This window comes from Ceratosolen solmsi, unplaced genomic scaffold (genome assembly GCF_000503995.2).
Source record: "Ceratosolen solmsi marchali unplaced genomic scaffold, CerSol_1.0 scaffold8, whole genome shotgun sequence".
Classification (NCBI taxonomy): domain Eukaryota; kingdom Metazoa; phylum Arthropoda; class Insecta; order Hymenoptera; family Agaonidae; genus Ceratosolen; species Ceratosolen solmsi.
Window position 1 is genome coordinate 1,210,489 of NW_011948439.1, and position 17,954 is coordinate 1,228,442.

Below are 17,954 nucleotides of genomic sequence, written 5' to 3' on the forward strand. Positions count from 1 at the left end.
AAGAAAATGATATGTTATTCGTTCAGTTGCTGCGTTATTTTTGATTATGTTTAACTATTGCTGTTAATAAAAATTTGAACGCTCTGAAAGTCCATTAAACCAAACATTAATCTCTTATTTATCTGTGTGAATGCAGGCTGACAGATACACATACACGTGTAAAGTTACTCGCATGTATCATGTACTTATGATGAAACAATGAATTATTCGTATAAAGTTTAAACGCAAATGCAGATCATGTGACAAAGCACAGAGCATTAAGCGCTTTGTAATATATTATTTTAATATATTGTAATAATTATTGAAAATTGCCACACAAGTTACGTAAATGTATAATCCGGTCTAAGTAATTAAAGAACAGTTTTTAACAAATTTCTCTTACAAAATCTTTAAAAGTTCCGAGTGAAAAAAGTTCTTTAAAAAGAAATCTTTAGGTAAATACATTGTAATTACATCTAAATTGCGATTATATCCTGACCCAGCACTCCTGCATTATGCAGACTAATATATAATAGTATAAGTTAGGTATAACTTGGCCGATCTCGAAATTGCCTCGATAAACTTAATGAAATGAAAATCGTAAGAGTTTTATTAAAAAAAAAAAAAAAATAATAAAAAATGGACGATCGACTCAAATGTAGCGGCATATCCTGAACGATTGAGCCACATAACCGATCCACACACTCGATCAAAGCCTATCTCGAGCCAATGAGGCCGATGCATCCAAGAGTCGAGGCGGAAATCGGAAAAGAGAGCGCGAGGATTAACGTAATTTACAGAAGCGAGGACTGAAGTAATAATAATGCGGCTGGGGAGAAAGGGGGCCCGAGGTGAAAGCCAGCTCGTAAAAGTTAGCCGTCCGCATGCTCCCTATTCCCATGCTTTGGCTCTTCGACTCGCGGATATTGCTCGAATTAATTGGTTTACCGTCACGCGGACGTAGGGCGAAGCAAGGGTCGCACGTGCGTATTAAGCACTTGCTAACGTGCCAATGCCAGCGGGGCTGGGGGAGGGGGTAAGAACAAAAATTGGTGAGAAACAAATACTTTACTCGTCAAACGCGCATATGTCGATGTGCTCGTGGATACGTAGAGACGTAGATGAATGCCTCTGTATACAGACACGTGGAAGGGAATGACTTGATTAATAGGTCAGTGGTGTCTATAGACGTATGATATATTATTTTCATTATTAATTTGAAATTGTTGCTGAATTCGTAGAAATAAATGTAGAACCAACAGGTCAGCTACTTTATTCATGGACTTAACTTTGTTTATGGAGATGAAATTTAAACAAAATTATCTCTAATTTGTTTCCATGTCTTATAATGTATTGAACGTATTAGAATAATCGATGGCCTTTGAAATGTTCGCGTTAATTCGATAATTTTAATCATGGTTTCGAGTATATTTGTAATTTATTTTATATAGAGAAGAAGCAGGAAGTATGGCATATTTGTGTGAAAAAAATTAAATTGGATATAATGAAAGTGGCTTCGAATATTGAGTTTATAATTTCATTTTTCATCTACCTATTTACAATATATCGATAAAATAATACAAATTCATCAAGATTTTCATTAGTTTTACGATGAATAATTAATAAGATATACGCTAGTGGCCGTTAAAATTACTATGTGGGATTATTTAGTGGAAGCTTTATATTTAAAATATTCCTTCACGGGCTAGATTTGTCAATTCTCCATTGCAATTTGTAATTAGGATTACTACGGTTGGATAAATCGTTGCACATTCCTTGAAATTCTAGTTACTAGTTCAAATATTATATTCTGTATTACGAAACAATTGCATTGGCAATTTATTATGATTTATGTTTGCATTATTTAATTTAAGTCAAATATTCTGTCACTGTATTATTTTAGTTTGAATGTATGTACAAAGAATTTAATACATCTATATGGCTGAATTAGTATGTGGTATGTTGGACGAGAAGATTATTTAACGAGATAATCGTTGTTTACGTGATCGAAAAGACTGGAAGATATGAAAATTTTATCAAAATAATTTTGTCAATTACTTCTAATAATATACATAAAGTAATTAAATTTATATATTAAATAAACATAAATAAAGGCCCGTTTCTATTATTAAAAACCAATGTACTAATCAATAAAATAAAAAAATATAAAATATTTATCACAATGACAACGTCACTAATTGCTTATATTATAACAGGATTTTATTGGTTAAAACAAAAAAAAAAAAAAAACAATACATTTAGTTTAGTACTTGTTTATAAATTCGTAGTAACACAACTTACGAAACTCTTATAGTTCGCGATTTGATGAGTTGCCGAAATGTGGATGAGTAGTGTGAGTTAGGGATCGCATATTGACACGGAATTCAATTTTTTTCCATGCGTTTCTTAGTTCCGCAGCTTAATCTTGCACTATCGTATTGCTCTCACAAGTCTTATCATTCACACAGTTGCCATTTTCACTAAAAACATCTCTTTATGGAGCCTCGAATGTTCATTTTACGATTCTTTTCATGCTTCATTGAATCACCCTTCTTCATTCTCACGATATAGAGAGGCAAAGAAAATATTCAGACGAGTGATAAGATTCTATAATATATTCCAAAAGTTCGATTCAATCCCATTCAAAGGTACAATTCTTGCTAATAAAATGTTTCCAACCTAACAAATTCCATTGTACCTTGTTGTTTTGGAAATTAATAAAAATAACTGGATAATATGAAAATAATTTGTGGATTATGGTTATAATACTAATTTATTTCAACATATTACTTGGTCAAGTGTATCTCAGTGATTAACTCACGTATCGTATGTGCCTTTTATCAAAAATCCAGTTGATCAAAATCCGCAACACAAAACATAAAAAGCACATTCTTTATCATGACAATGGGAAGCCTTAAATATGGAAGTTATAATAAATGAAAGTAGGCAATGTTAGAAGCGCCCTTAACCATAAAATTTATCAACCTCAACAATCTCATAATTCATTTTTGTGTACGGAGCGAGAAAAGTAGCCATGAATAAGGAATGCAGGACAATATAGAGTCCCTAAGGAAATGAAAGACAAGCGGGCGGCATTGGATCGTGTCAACGCGAATGCGAATCACCGCGGGAATACGAATCAAGAGACGTTTGTGAAAGAAGATTATTTTAGGCAAATTAATAGAAGGGTCGTTAAGTCAATCGCCGAGATTAGAAAAAACTGGCCGAGGATGCTGAGCGCGAAAGTCCGGGTTTAAAAATTCAATCGGGCCCGAGAAAGGATCGTGACGGGGGTTGAGTGGGGATGCCGTGGGATGGGGTGCCCGCTATGGCCGAGGTCGCTTGATGAGCATGCGCGGGTGGGAGTGGCGTCGCGGCGTCGCGACGTCGCAGGTTCCGGATTCTCGGCGCCGGCACTCGCGCGCTGCCTCGAGAATCATATCAACGCCACGCTCCCGGTGACGTTGCGCGCGGTCTACGACCCACGTGGACCTTTGACCACTACCACCACCACCACCATCACCACCATCACCATCACCATCCCCTTAGTAATCCCCCTCCGCTATCGCCTGCACTGCCGATCGCGAGTGTCATTAGACCGGTATATGCGCGCCGACCTGAACACGAGGTGAGCGCGAGGAAACCAATGGGCCACGGGCCCGAGTGAGTGTCGTGCCGTGATCGGAGATGAGGAAGACCCAGATGAGGAATCTCTATCACGAGAGCTGCTCACCAGGGATGCGGCTCTCACTACTGGCTGCCTTCCTCTTTGCCGTCCTCGCCGCAGGTGATTAGAGTTCATATTGCGACCGTAGATTACTAATTCGAGAACGGGGACTTGAGTTTCCCCCTATCCTGCTGTGAATCCTTATTTCCTTTTACGTTCGACATTCACGAATTACTCTCGCGGTTTATGGAAATTTCTTAATGCTGTGTGTGAAACTTCCTCACGATACTGGAAGCGACGAAGCGATAGGAACTATTACATCTCCATGTTGGAAAATTTAAAGTTTTTATGTATTATACGAAAAAATTTCAAAGCCACTAGTTTGCTTGTGTATAAACTTAACTTATATAAAATTCTGAAAGATTAATTGTTTCGAGCGGGAGAGGCTTGATTGTATTTAGAAGTGATTGTCGAAGTGATTTTTAAAGGAATTGATTAAAATTGTATTCAGCGGGGCTTAATTTCAAAGTTGTAATTTTGTAAAACTGCTAACTTAAATCAACTTGAATTTAATGATTTTCCAGTATTGTCAATTAAGTATGTTGAAAATTCGAATTCCCAAAGCCATGGCAGTAATTTTAAGAATCTTGATTAGGATGCTAAAAGTCTTAAAGGAAAATGATTTGAAATGTAATTACGGTATTTATTGCGCTAATAATAAAATTGTTTACAAATCACATAATTAAATTCATATGTACGTAATATAACATATAACATAAAACATAATACATATAACATAATTTTCTTTTATAACAATATCCACTTTAATCAATTATAATGGAAATTTATACATAGTCAATTGAGTTTATATAGTTGATAATCGATTGCGTAATCAAATCATGAATTTATGTGCGATAGTAAACCATCGATACAAATAATAGCTTTGATTAATAATTCATCGCATTCTACATGAACTTGCAAATGATAACAACAGTCTTATAAATACGTAATAGTGAATTTAAAAATCTCCGAATTTTAATAATTCAATTTTTAATTCGTCAATTAACGCTTAATTGGTTAATTACCTTTTATAATTATAGTTATAGTGCGATTGATTTTATTTTTTTTTTTTTTTTTTTTTTTTTAACTAAATTTCGATTGATACTGTTCGCTTGCTACATATAAACTTATAGCAGGGAAGAAATAATTTATATTTTTACACATAAAATATCGTGGTTATTTTATTATTTGTAATATGGAAAATGCCAAATACAATCAAATATTATCATTTATTTAAAAAAATAAAACAGAAACAAAATGATACATTACAAGCCAGGTAATATTTAGTAGTATTAAATTCTGCTCCAAGAGCTTTGTAATACTTTTGGCAGCCAAGTAAAGTAAATAAATAGCGATGCATATCAAATAAATTTGATTAATTTGTGTAATATTGGTCAGGAAAATATGAGAAAAATACCTTTCATATTTAAGATGCCTATGCATTAATATTATTCATAAATAAGTAGTTGAACATTAAAAATATAAATATTACTTCAAATGTAATATTTCAAATATAATCGGTATACTGAAAAACTTTTTAATCTAACTCGCATCATTATTTATAAAATTTACTCGATTATCATGCATTTGTTTTAAAAAATTCATGTTATTTGTCCATATTTTAAAATCCTTTCAAATTATATATATATATATATATATATATATATAATAAAATGGAATGATACGTTACCTCTTGTAAACAAACTCTTTTTATATTACAACGACTAATAATTTTGATATGTAATTTGAATATATAAGTGAATAGATAAAATGTGTTACAAATCAATTGTAAATAGTTATTAAGAAGTATTTGTAATAATAAAAAAACGGAAATTTGTCTGTTTAATTAGTGCATAGTCTTTAATAAAGATGTTGTTTATGAAAATTCAACGAACTTTCAAAAAAAAAACAATTTCAATTGTTTCAAATATTTTATAGAATAAAGACTTTAAAGTCCGAATAGAAAAGTTCGATATAATTCTATTCCATTTCGACAAATAATATATTTACGTATATCAAACAAAGCTCCATTTGGAATAAATAATAAATATTCTTGTATACATATAGAGAAAGAACAGCGACAGTTGTCTGCCAGTTTCTTCCAGCTTCACTTAATCGTCCAGTTCGAGACAACTCTAAATGATTCACTCTAAAAGAGCCATATTGACGTCATGGGCGCTTGAACGACGGTAACAGCTATTACGATAAATCTGCTTAAATGACGCAAAGTTATAAAACGCTTTCTCGCCTTTGCACTATTTTTATAAACGACAATCGTAAATGATCGTGAGATAAGAAATTTCCCGTGTTTTATGCCTTCAAAATTCGTCCTGTATTATCACGTATTTTACAATAATTATCCATTTCCCGGTATCAATTTGTATAAAATATTCTTCTGCGTGAATGAAAATATTGGAATATAGGCATTTCATTTCAAATTACGTGTCTACAAAATCGATTATTCGTACCTTATAATTAGGTGATAAACATTGAAAATTCTATAGAGCAAAAAGCTGTAAAAAGATTGTAATTATATTTTATAAAAAAAAAAAAAGAATAAATACATAATAATTTAACTTTACTGCAACGCAAAAATTAATAATAGATAATAATAATAATTATCTTAAATTTGTATAAAATTAAGAAAATACTTTTATAATATTAAGACATTATATATATATATATATATATATATATATAATAGTGCAATAAGTACATGGGAATATAAATAAAAAATTTATCAGATTTTTTGTGTAAATAAAAATGAATGTTTACGATGATCGATAGTTGCAAGTTTTCTATACTGAATATTTCACACTTGATTTTGATTTTGTTCTCGTTGTTGATGTTGATTAATGATACTAGATATTATCGATGCTCGTTATAAATAAATAATATAAATAATATAAATAAATAATTATAAATAAATAAATAATAAAAATTGGTAATGAAATATTACGTAAAATCTACGCGTTACTTTTCAATTTATGAGAATTTTATAATTCTTACGCATTCGTTTATAGATTTAATAGAACCTTTAATAGAAACCTTTAGTAGACGAGAAACTTTCTTATGACAGATTAAATTAACAAAGCTCGTAAATGACAATGTAATCCTACGAAACAGCCTTCTTATGAAATTTTGAAAAGTGCTCCATATTAATAACGTGTAAACGTTATAAAATATTAAACTTAATTGATGTTTCAAGTAAGTACAAGTAAGGAGAATATTAATGTTGTCGGCGAATTAAGCGATTGGAAAAAATGAATGACTATGCTCTCAAATAACTTAAACTCGTATATAATTTTAAAAAAAAAAGAAAATGTTAAGTAACGAAATTGATTTATTATATATTTTTGAAAAACAAGATTTTATTATATTGTCGCTAAAACAAAAATATTACAAATAAATTATCGAGGGATAAAAATCTGTTTTTATTTTTTATTTTTACTTATACAATTACCAGTTCGTTAACCAACACATTTAAATACCGGGAAATATAAATATGTCGAAATAAAGGTTAAATAATAAAATTTTTTAAAATTACCAGTATTTTGTCCCATGCAATTTTATCCAATTTTATACATTATAATGTAATTTAATTTTCAAATTAATATCTTTTATTTTTAGCCACGAATTATTCATTTATCAGATCAGTTACTATTTTGGGAATAATTTTAATCCAGCGAAATAATTATATATCCTTACGTCCAATGAATATTGATAAACCATTGGTTTTATTGCTAACGAAATTTCATAATATTTCTTTTTAATTAAAAAATAAAATACTAATTTAATGCAACGACAATATAATGTGGCAAAAGTTCACAAAATTTGAATAAAGAATATTCATCGTTTTAATATAACAATAAAATATGAAACAAAATATTACGATTATTACAAAAAGATGAAAATTATCGCCATTCTAGCGTGAATGCAGTTAACTTCGACAAATAAGCACTTTTAGTATGAATTTCTCAACCTTCGTACATCGGATGGATGTTACTCGGAAGTACAGATCGACAAACGAAAAAGAATCGAATAAATATAGAAAGAAATGTCAGAGAGACGTTATGAGGCTGGCCAGGGGAAAGACACAAAAACAAAAAAATTAGGTAAAAAGGGAAAAGCAATAATACGTCATAAAGACGGAACGAGGCTGACCAATGGCGTTGTGGTAGTCCGGACATTTTCCCATATACAGCTCGCATCGCACGCACACACGCCAACGACCGCGTATTTAGAATACATTTAGAATAAATCCCATTGGTGGAGATTATGCAAACTGCAGCCAATTCGATTCAAGTGCACCGCAAATAACAGCTCTTTTGCCCATTCGACTAAATGCGAGGCCGTTTATACGGCGACGATCCATTAGAATATCGCATGTAACGCGTAAACCTCCGCGTGTACCATATCTTCCTCCGTTACCTCGCTTCCTTTGGCTCTGCTGATCCTTTTCCGCCTTCCTGGAAACTCGTCGTCATCGCTGCCGATTCAACGACAACCAACTCCTGCATCAATTGCCCATTTTAAGAAATACGTTTGTAGACATTCGCCCGCTATATCGATAAACATTTTGCGGTGGCACATTTTCAGAAGGGCCTTCAAACGAGTGAGACACTGCACTGCCAATCGAGTGCAATAAGATTCTACGGGAACTTCATCAGGTTTTACAGATTACTAACAATTGCGAAAAAGCACTTTACTTATTGCAGACAGACGTTCTTTAATCAAACGTGATGAACAACATTATTAAAACATGTGTGTGTGTGTGTGTGTGTGCGCGCGTGCGTGTGTGTGTGTGCGTGTGTGTGTGTGCCTTTACGTAATAGCCAGTGGAAATATATTGTCATTAGGCTATGGATTAATGTTACAATCGATAGTTTATTTTTTATAAAGGAAAGCTTTTTAAGATCACGATTAACAATTGTTAGATTCTATTGCAAAAGTCTATGCGACAATTCATCAATATCAGACAAACTCGTTAGCTGAGAAAGCAAAATCTTTTGTCATATCTGTCTGGTACGTCGGCTAAAAGTTTTGCTGAAACAGCAAATAGTTCATGCGACTCTTGGACATTTCATTTCATAAATAAGTGATAAAGAAGTACTCAAAGATAAGAATTTTTCAATATAAATACAGGTACACTGAAGACTGAGAACTCTGTTAAATCATACATTTGTATATCGAATAAATTTCTCGAAATATAATCGCTTAATTTATAAATGAATGCGTAAGGTTAATCCGTAGCATTAACCAAAATAGAGATAATGACTCTCAACTTCATAAAGTCAGCAAATGAAAATTAAGAAATATATAAAGAAATGGAATTTCTTTCAGTCTTCTCAATGTAAATTTCATTCTCCCTTACTTTTTACTATTAAATTCCAAATGACACGTAACAATATCCGAAGTTTGCAGATAATAATAAATTATCACCGTATTTATCTACTAGCTTAATGTTCATTCTGTCTTTATAAATAAGTCAAATTTGTAATTATAAAATAATCTTAATATAAACTCGATTCTTAAGGCACAGTTATTTTTTTTTACTCCTATATATTATATTACATTTTATCAATTATCATGAAATGTGCATTTAAAAAAATGTGATTTTTATATGGGATTATAAAATTATAGAAATCTTTATTTATATTCTAAAATTCATTCGTAAAAGTTGAATATATAATGAAAAATTTACTTAAATAAATATAAAACATATTGAAACTTTCAAATTCAATTTCAAATAAAATAGTTTTTTCTTATAATAGTTTTTAAAAATTTCAATTATTTTTATTTGAGACGATAAAAAATTCCATTATAATTTATATTATATAACAATGAAGTTTAAAATATTTACTAAATGTTCAAAAATGTTTTTCATGCGCAAATCGTTTGAATATTTTAGGAATTCACCAATTATTAAAGAATCTTTTGTTAAAATTAATTTAATTTTTAACAATTTTTTTTTAAATAAAATTATAATATAAATATAATGAGAATCTGAATTTATTAATGCTAGTATTTATTAATCATAATCATTTTTAGTGTGGAGCTGTAATTTCTGTTATTTATTTCAATAATACCAAATCATATTATTTATATGTTTTTATGTATATTTTCACTTACCACTTTTAATATTTCATTGATCATTGTATTTTAACGTTTCTTCGAAGAATCTTGATATAATGATGATGTTCATTTGCATTAATTATGAAGAAAATTGAACTACTAAGTTGAGAGGTTGTTGGGGTTAATAAAAAAATTATTAATGGTATAGCTAATTATTTCTCAATAATGTCGATACTGAATTCATAATAATTTAATAATCAATCATTTGAACCATAAAATAATAAATACGTATCATTTTAGTTTCCATATGATTTAATCAGTTATGATCGACTATAATGCTATATAATCATAAAAAAAAAAAAAAAAACATATGTTATTTGGATAGTATAAGCAAAATTATTTGACATTAGTTTAATATTACATATTTAAATTTGATAAATTCACGAATAAGCCAGAACATTGAGAAATTTACTGATTCAATAATATTCTCGTTAAAAGTTCCATAAAGCATACACATTCCGTAGACCCAAAATTCATTATTTGTGTATGGCATGTAAAAAGAAAATAATGCCATATATAAGCATTTATTTCTTTGTATTTTTTATATATTTTTTCAGTCTTTTTTCCTTATTTACTTTAAATTAAAATACAATTCCGAAATAAAAATTTCCAATTTAAAGTATGAATGTTTATTTAGTAATTGCAGATAAATTATTGTCTCCGTAGCATCAAGTGCCTTCAAAATAATTATTAAAATAAACTACAATAAAATGATTTTTAATTTTTTATTCCTTCTAAATTTAAATTAAAAAAGAAATGTAATTAATAAAAAATGTTGAATCGCGAAAAAATTTGTTCAAACAAACGAACTTATAACTTAAAAATTTAATTATCGCGAAAATCAAATGAAAATATTCAAGAGCATTTTTTAAATTGAATTTCTGATATTTAATCCTCCTTTGCGAGAAAGTTTAATGAAAAAATACAATTGGACTTTAATAACTTTAATTTAAAGCAAATATATCGATATATTATATAAATCATTTATAATTATAGTTACATTACGTGAATCAAGGATGATGGTGAATCAAAATTTGGGCATTGAAAAATTAAATAATCAAACGTAACTTGTAGCAGACGTAGAATAATTTACTTTACTTTAACGTTATAAACTCTTATAAAACGGTATTATTATAATAATACATTATTGAAAAATTGAGAATATTAAATACCGCTATGAAAAATAATTGTATAAGAAAGGAATCAATTAATGAAAAAAAAGTGTTAATAATATTTCTTCAAATGCTCACAATGATTAAAAACAAGTGATTAAAGTCTTATCGGATTATATTCGAAGATCCAGTAATTGTCGTCTTAATGATAAATCGCATAGATATTTGATTGGAATATTGCAATAATCATGAGTTTGAACAAAAATTAGAATAATTAATGCATATTAATATTGTAACAGTAAATATAAAAACGTTTAAATTTTTCATTATCATTTGTAAAAGTTAAATGATATTATTATTATATAATAATTATACTTCGTTTAAATTTATAATATAAGGCACATGTCATTTTGTTTATATAAAAGCTGTGTGCATCTACTTAAGGCATTGAGCTACGTTATCGAAGCAAATACAATATGATAAATTTATTATTTTGCGAAAGAGCAATTTAAGCAAAAGTCATATTCATTATAGGTTTTCCGCTGTCATTTTCATTTTTATGTGTAAAGAAGAAAGCAAAGTACATTATTTACTTTTTCTCGTAGTAACGTTACTATATTTCTTATTCTTCTTATCATCGCAATAAAAATATTGTCACGTATAGCATATACAACTTTTATAAATAGTAGCAACTAGACATTAAATTATTATAAAAGAAGAAATATAGAGTTCTAAATTCATGTAATACACGTACACGTGAGTGTGTACGTACCTACTGTATTATATATATATGGAATAAAATTTGAATAATTTCAAGCGATAATTATAATTATTAATTACTAAAAAAAAACATATCAAATATAATTTCTGTCTAATTATGATATACAAAATAACTCGATTGATTCAATAAGAATAAGACTGTGTAATAAATAAATCAAGTAAGATCTTATACTTAAATGTGATTATTCATACGATAAAAAGAATTTTATTAAATCTCGTTTAAAATAAAATAAGTGTATAAAAATACTGTAAAACTAAACGGCTATCTAGTCATTTCGTAGGTCTATGGATTATAAGTTACAAAAATCTTTTATTTTTACATTCACGTACTGTCAGAAGTACCGCAATACAAAGCCAACTAACGATATAAAAAGCTCGCCTTCAGCGAGAAGCTTTGAGTACCCGAGTACTTTTGCTTAGCTATTGATGGTCCGAATAAAGATAACAAGCGATACACAAATAACAAGAAGAGGATGTAATAAGAGAATGAATTAAAGGATAAAGCCGTGAGTATAATTTAAAAAGGCAGTGAAGGCAAAGGGAGAATAGAAAAATGATATAGAAGAATGTGGATGAGAAAAAAAGAAGAATGAAAAAAAAACATTAACATTATTGCTCGATGCATGTACAATACAACGTGACGCTCATAATAATTGACAATGGACCTGTGCCATCATTTATAATTGAAGTATTCCATTATTACATTACACATGCGCTCCCCTCCTCCTCCAATTAATTGCTGAGAAATTTGAGAGGGATATTTACCTTATTTTATTTTTTCGATTTTTCAATTTTTTTTCTTTTTATACTTAATTTAAACTCGGCTGATACTGCTACAATCCACACATGTAACTTCCTCCGACTTTAATCCTCTACGAATCGTACGATTATCCTATCTAATATATATATATATATATGTGTGTGTGTGTGTGTGTGTGTGTGTGTGTGTGAGAGAGAGGTTCGATGTTAGTTGCTTCAGTAGATATGTATAAATAAGATATAATAGATATCTTTTCTGGGAGATTGTCTTCTCCCCTTTAAGATTTATTTGTGTCACACGTCGTAAGCTTTGGCATACAAACTCCTTTCATATATTATAGTCTAGTAAGTAGGTCCGAGAATTATTCGCGTAACGAACATATTCGTAGCATTGCTTCTTTTGGCCTCGATAGAAAATTTGAAAGTGAGATTAATATAATATTAGTGTTTCAAAAATAATCAAATTTGACAGTGATATTGAAAATACTCGAAAACAAAGTAGGAGTAGGTGCTGTCCGTACAAAATGTACTCGTCATAGCGCGACGAGTTCCTTCAAGTGTCGAAATGTCGAATATGAATAACAACCAAGCACCGTCTACAATGCCCCGACGCGTTTACGTTATTTTCGTTCTTCCCACCCCCTCTCAACACATGTGTGCTATCGACGTCATGCCTCTCGACGTCCATCGCAAATGTACGAACGCGAGACAATCAGATATGAACATGAATAGTCCTCGCTTCGTAGAATTTGCTGTCGATCGCGCGGAGCTTTAAGTAAAAAGCTGTCCGACTGCAATGCCCTGGCATACTCTCGAAAGCTCGTGTCGTTACGCGTGTCGTCGTACTCGTCACTGACGATTCAATTAACGTAAACGAGTTGACATTTGATAGCCTGATTGATCGGATGGAACTTGGACTGGGGCGATTTAGGGGATTTTCTGGCCATTGTCACGCCAATTGTTTACGTGCGGTAAGATGTTGATGTCGGCCCCCCGTAATTGCCATTAGCAATTTATATATATTTTTTATTTCGCCGGATATTTGCTAGCCTTAGGCGACACAAATTACTCGATTCTACAGCAGGGCCGTGCAGTGCTTTTACGCCTCTCGTGATAACTTCGTTGACGTACTTTTCACACAGCGAGCACTCCCACGTACGTGGATGAGCTTTTTTTCCACGACAACTTACCGCAGAAGATAAAAAAATGCGATGCGTTTCGCATTCGAGGCAACAAAAAAAAAAATTAAAATAAAAAAAAACAACAAAAAATAGGTAAAGAAGCGAGTTAACTATCCCGTGGAAGGAGATTCACTTCCTTTAAAAAGGCTGATTCCGAGAATTTTTCCATTACAGCGATCCCGAGAGCCATACTTACATCCAAAGCCCATTATCTAGGAAATCTATTCCACTGTTATTTTGCAATCTAGAAATACATTAAAAATGCAAATGAAACGAATAATTAGTCGTTTGTGATATTGTATCGTTTAGCGTTTAAAATTAAAATTTCTCGAATCGAATGATCGTCGTAATTTTTGCTTAATTTTTTAAATACGCTATATACGTTTGACCTTTACGATGTAATTTCCAAATAAACTTTTTAGAAATGAAAGAGCCACATTGCATATCGACTATCGATATAATTTCGTACAATAAATAATTATTATAGACTGAGGAATAAGCTATGAATATACCATGATTAATATGTTTGATCGAATTTTTAATAGATTGTGCGCCAACTAAATTAATTTCACGACGTCGTCGAACCTTTTTCATTTACATTCGCTTACATCAATACGAATTTCGAAGGAATGAAGGTCCTTCCATTAATTACTGGCAAGACAAAATTACCGGCACGATACTAATTTAAAAATATATTAAGAAGTTGAATGATCATGCAATGTGCACTGATGTTTCGATTGGTTCGGCTCATTATAATTCAATACGCTCGCTTATAAGGAATATTTAAAGAAATTTCAATTCATTCGTTTTATTTTAACGAATAGATGATTGCTAAGAACACTGTATTCTACAATGTACGGAGTAGCTTATATACAGCTTTGGAAAGTTTTATGTAAAAGAAAGTCCTTCGTTATACAATAACAAAATTACTCGGCACACTTTTATATATGAACTTTCCAATACGTTGAAAATCGTCATAACAGAGACACGCGCCAACCAATTGTGCCTAACTATCAACATAAGTGCACATTGTAATTGCTCCATAAGCATTTGTACTTGAAATATTCGAGTAGATTTCTTTTACGGGGGAACTTCTTTTTTGAGCGATAGTACGCAATTCGCCAAATCTGACGAACAAATGGCTCAGTTTCAACCATATTGGCATACCCAGGCAATCGTAATTTTTCTCTCATCGATCGAACAACAAACAAGCAAAGCTTATTCCACTGCTCGAGAAATTGCTCGGCCCCCTCTTCCCTGCGCCCCGTGGAAATAACCTTTTGTACGCCGTAGATACGCTAATGCTTGCGAAATATTTATTTGAAAACGGTCGATAGACGATGTTACTAGGACGTCGGTTTCGTAGCGACCGGGCCAAATGAGTACGTGCGACCTTGACTTTCGAGTCCCATATTGCCTTCCTTGTCTTTTCCCCTTATCAGCCGCTCCTCCACGAGCGATTAATCTTGGCTTATTATGCGCTTTTATGAAAACCAATTTCACTACAGTTACGTACGCGCTCTTTAAATGCAATATTTGCCAAAACTGTATTTCCATTTAAATAATTAGCCGATAGCCCAACCCCTATTAATGACATGACAGTAAAATGTGATTTTGTTCTGTACACATTAATTGCCGTGTAAGATTGTTAGAGTATATAAGCTATTGATTGTTACGGTAATATGTCTTTGATTATATGTTTCAATAATTTGATTATTATTTAAATATATCCGGGCATAGACTCTCAATTTACTGTCAGTTTGAAATTTTGATGGTTATGCCCCTCGGCAATTGTACGCTATTGCCACGCGTCTGTTTTGATTATTTTAAATAAATTAATTATTAAATTTGAAGGATGATGATGGGGGGGGGGAACAATGTACAAAGCAGAATATGAAATAGTATTTTCAATCGAATGTTAAGTGAAATTAATATTTTTTACAATTACCAACAACGAAACGATATTCAAAACGATATGAGCAAAATCGCTCATTGCAGCTATTCAACCCAAGCGAACATTATTATATATTGCTTTATAATTACGGTATCAAGCCTTTATTAATCTAACACACACTTATTTAAAATACAAGTCCGCTTTGCCATTAAATTAATATATCGAGTGTACCATTATTTTCAACCACTATAACCACATTAAATTAAAATTAAACATGGTCTTCTTTACGTGTTCAATAAATTTATTGTAAAGTAGACTTATATTATTTACGATTATTTCCATAAATAAATCGAGCTGATTATATGATTTTTCGAACATGAATTTCATAGAAATTTAATTGACATATTCTTATATTATTGAATTTAAATTTATCGTATTATTTGTATTTTTAATTCAATTATATTATCATATAATTATATTATTATATTATTCTTATATTTACTAAATTCATTTGATAAAAAGTTTGTAAAAAGTTATGACCATACACATACGCATTAATTAGATGAAGAAATACTATTGTAATTAACGTATGTACTACAACTGCTACTCAAAATATTATAAAGATTTACTGAATAAAGTTAATTTTAATTAATGTAATCATTCCAATATTGCATGTGTCAATAAAAATCTTTCGTCATTTAGTTGGGAGCTCGTTATTTTCAGCTTTCCTTTTTTGCATCCACTTCTCTTATATGTTTTTGTAGCTTTCCCCATCTCATTAGTCGCTCTAAAACAAATCAGAATTGAGTATGCCTAGAGTATTTTTTTGTTGTTTTTATTTTTGTTTTTGTTTTTGTTTTAATGTTTTTACAAAGCAGGCCATTAATTCTAATTATTGTAAATGACTAAACAAGGAGTGCCTACTGTGATGATTATAGGACAAAAGAATATATTTCACAATACGATTCTTAAATGAATGCTAATTTAATAAATATCAATTGGTATATGAAACGGCTAATCAAAACTCTTATAAAAGTATCGTATTTGTACAATTTTTCAAACCGAGATAATAAGTAATACATTACTTAAGCTCCGTGAACTTAATATATGCACATGCTTTTGCAATTTGCTACTGTCGATTTTTAATAAATTTATCCTACTTATATTGTACATATTGATTATTGTTATTAATATGAATATGAATATTCTCTAATAAAGTTATATTTGAATATCATTTTTTATAACTTAATTATCGGTTATTCAATTTCAAAACGTAAAATATACGAGTGATCGGTATTATACGCGCGCGCACGCACCAACTCACGCTCATACTTACGCACTTCTCACTCATACATTCATAAATAGTAATTTTATTTCAGTAATTGAAAGACAGATAAAATAACAAAATAATAAAATGGTTATCGAATATTGTAAAAATATTTTAAGGCAATATGAAATCAAATTTTATAAAAGCTCGACAATTAGAGACATTCTTAAAGACAATTTAATGGATAATGTTTTTAAAATAACTCCTACTAAATTAGATTATACCGGCGTATATTGTGAGAAATTTTTATTTTAATAACAACAACAACAACAACAACAACAATAACAATAATGATAAAAATAAGTGTAAACAGTGTAGATAACGAGAGCGTATCCTTTAATGAGACATACAAACAACCTTGGCCATGTCCCAAACCAATAATTACATAATACAAATACTTTTTCAAAAGCATTAGAAAGTACGAAAAGTATTTGAGCTTACATATTATACAAATCGTTAATGTACATTTGAATAATATACGAATCATTATACATTATCAATTAGAAGTATACATTTGTTCATGAAAGTACAAGAGAATAGTTGTATTATATAAAAATTTACCAGCACCATTGAATTCTCCTGCTCGAAGCGTAATCCTCTCGAAAAGAGAAGCTCTTCTTACGATGCAAGTAGTATTGCAAATAATTTCAGAAACTTGTACGGGCTTAATATGTATGGGAAAAATAGATGCTAAAACCATAAGTGTCCTAAGGAGAAAGATAAAAGAGCCTTCGTTCGCACGAGTTGCACAATGAAAATAAAATGGTAAATATATAGGATGTTTTTAGCATTTGAAAAATTCGCCCAACAGAGAGGATACTGAGCCGCCTTAACCCCTCCCACATAGGATTAAAAAATGAAAAACAAATACGGCTCGTTAGTTTTGAAATTACAAAGTCGGAATGAAATCTCGGATGCTCCGAACATCGGCGATTATAACGCATTATGACCGCGGCGAATAGCCGAATAACCGAAATAGCTGAAAATAAAAAAGAACACGTCGGTCAAGGGGTGGCGGGGGTGTGGTGGGGGGGGGTGGGGGGTGGGGGATGGAAGACAT

At 30.7% G+C, this 17,954-nt stretch overlaps 1 protein-coding gene across 1 annotated transcript in view; it reads left to right on the forward strand.

Moving 5' to 3' along the window:
• The first annotated feature begins 3,666 nt into the window (after positions 1-3,666).
• Positions 3,667-17,954, forward strand: part of LOC105365527 (uncharacterized) — a 33,590-nt gene continuing 19,302 nt past the window's right edge. The window contains exon 1 of the mRNA XM_011503720.1: positions 3,667-3,766. Coding sequence (XP_011502022.1) covers positions 3,667-3,766 — 100 coding nt within the window. The remainder of the gene's footprint in view (positions 3,767-17,954) is intronic.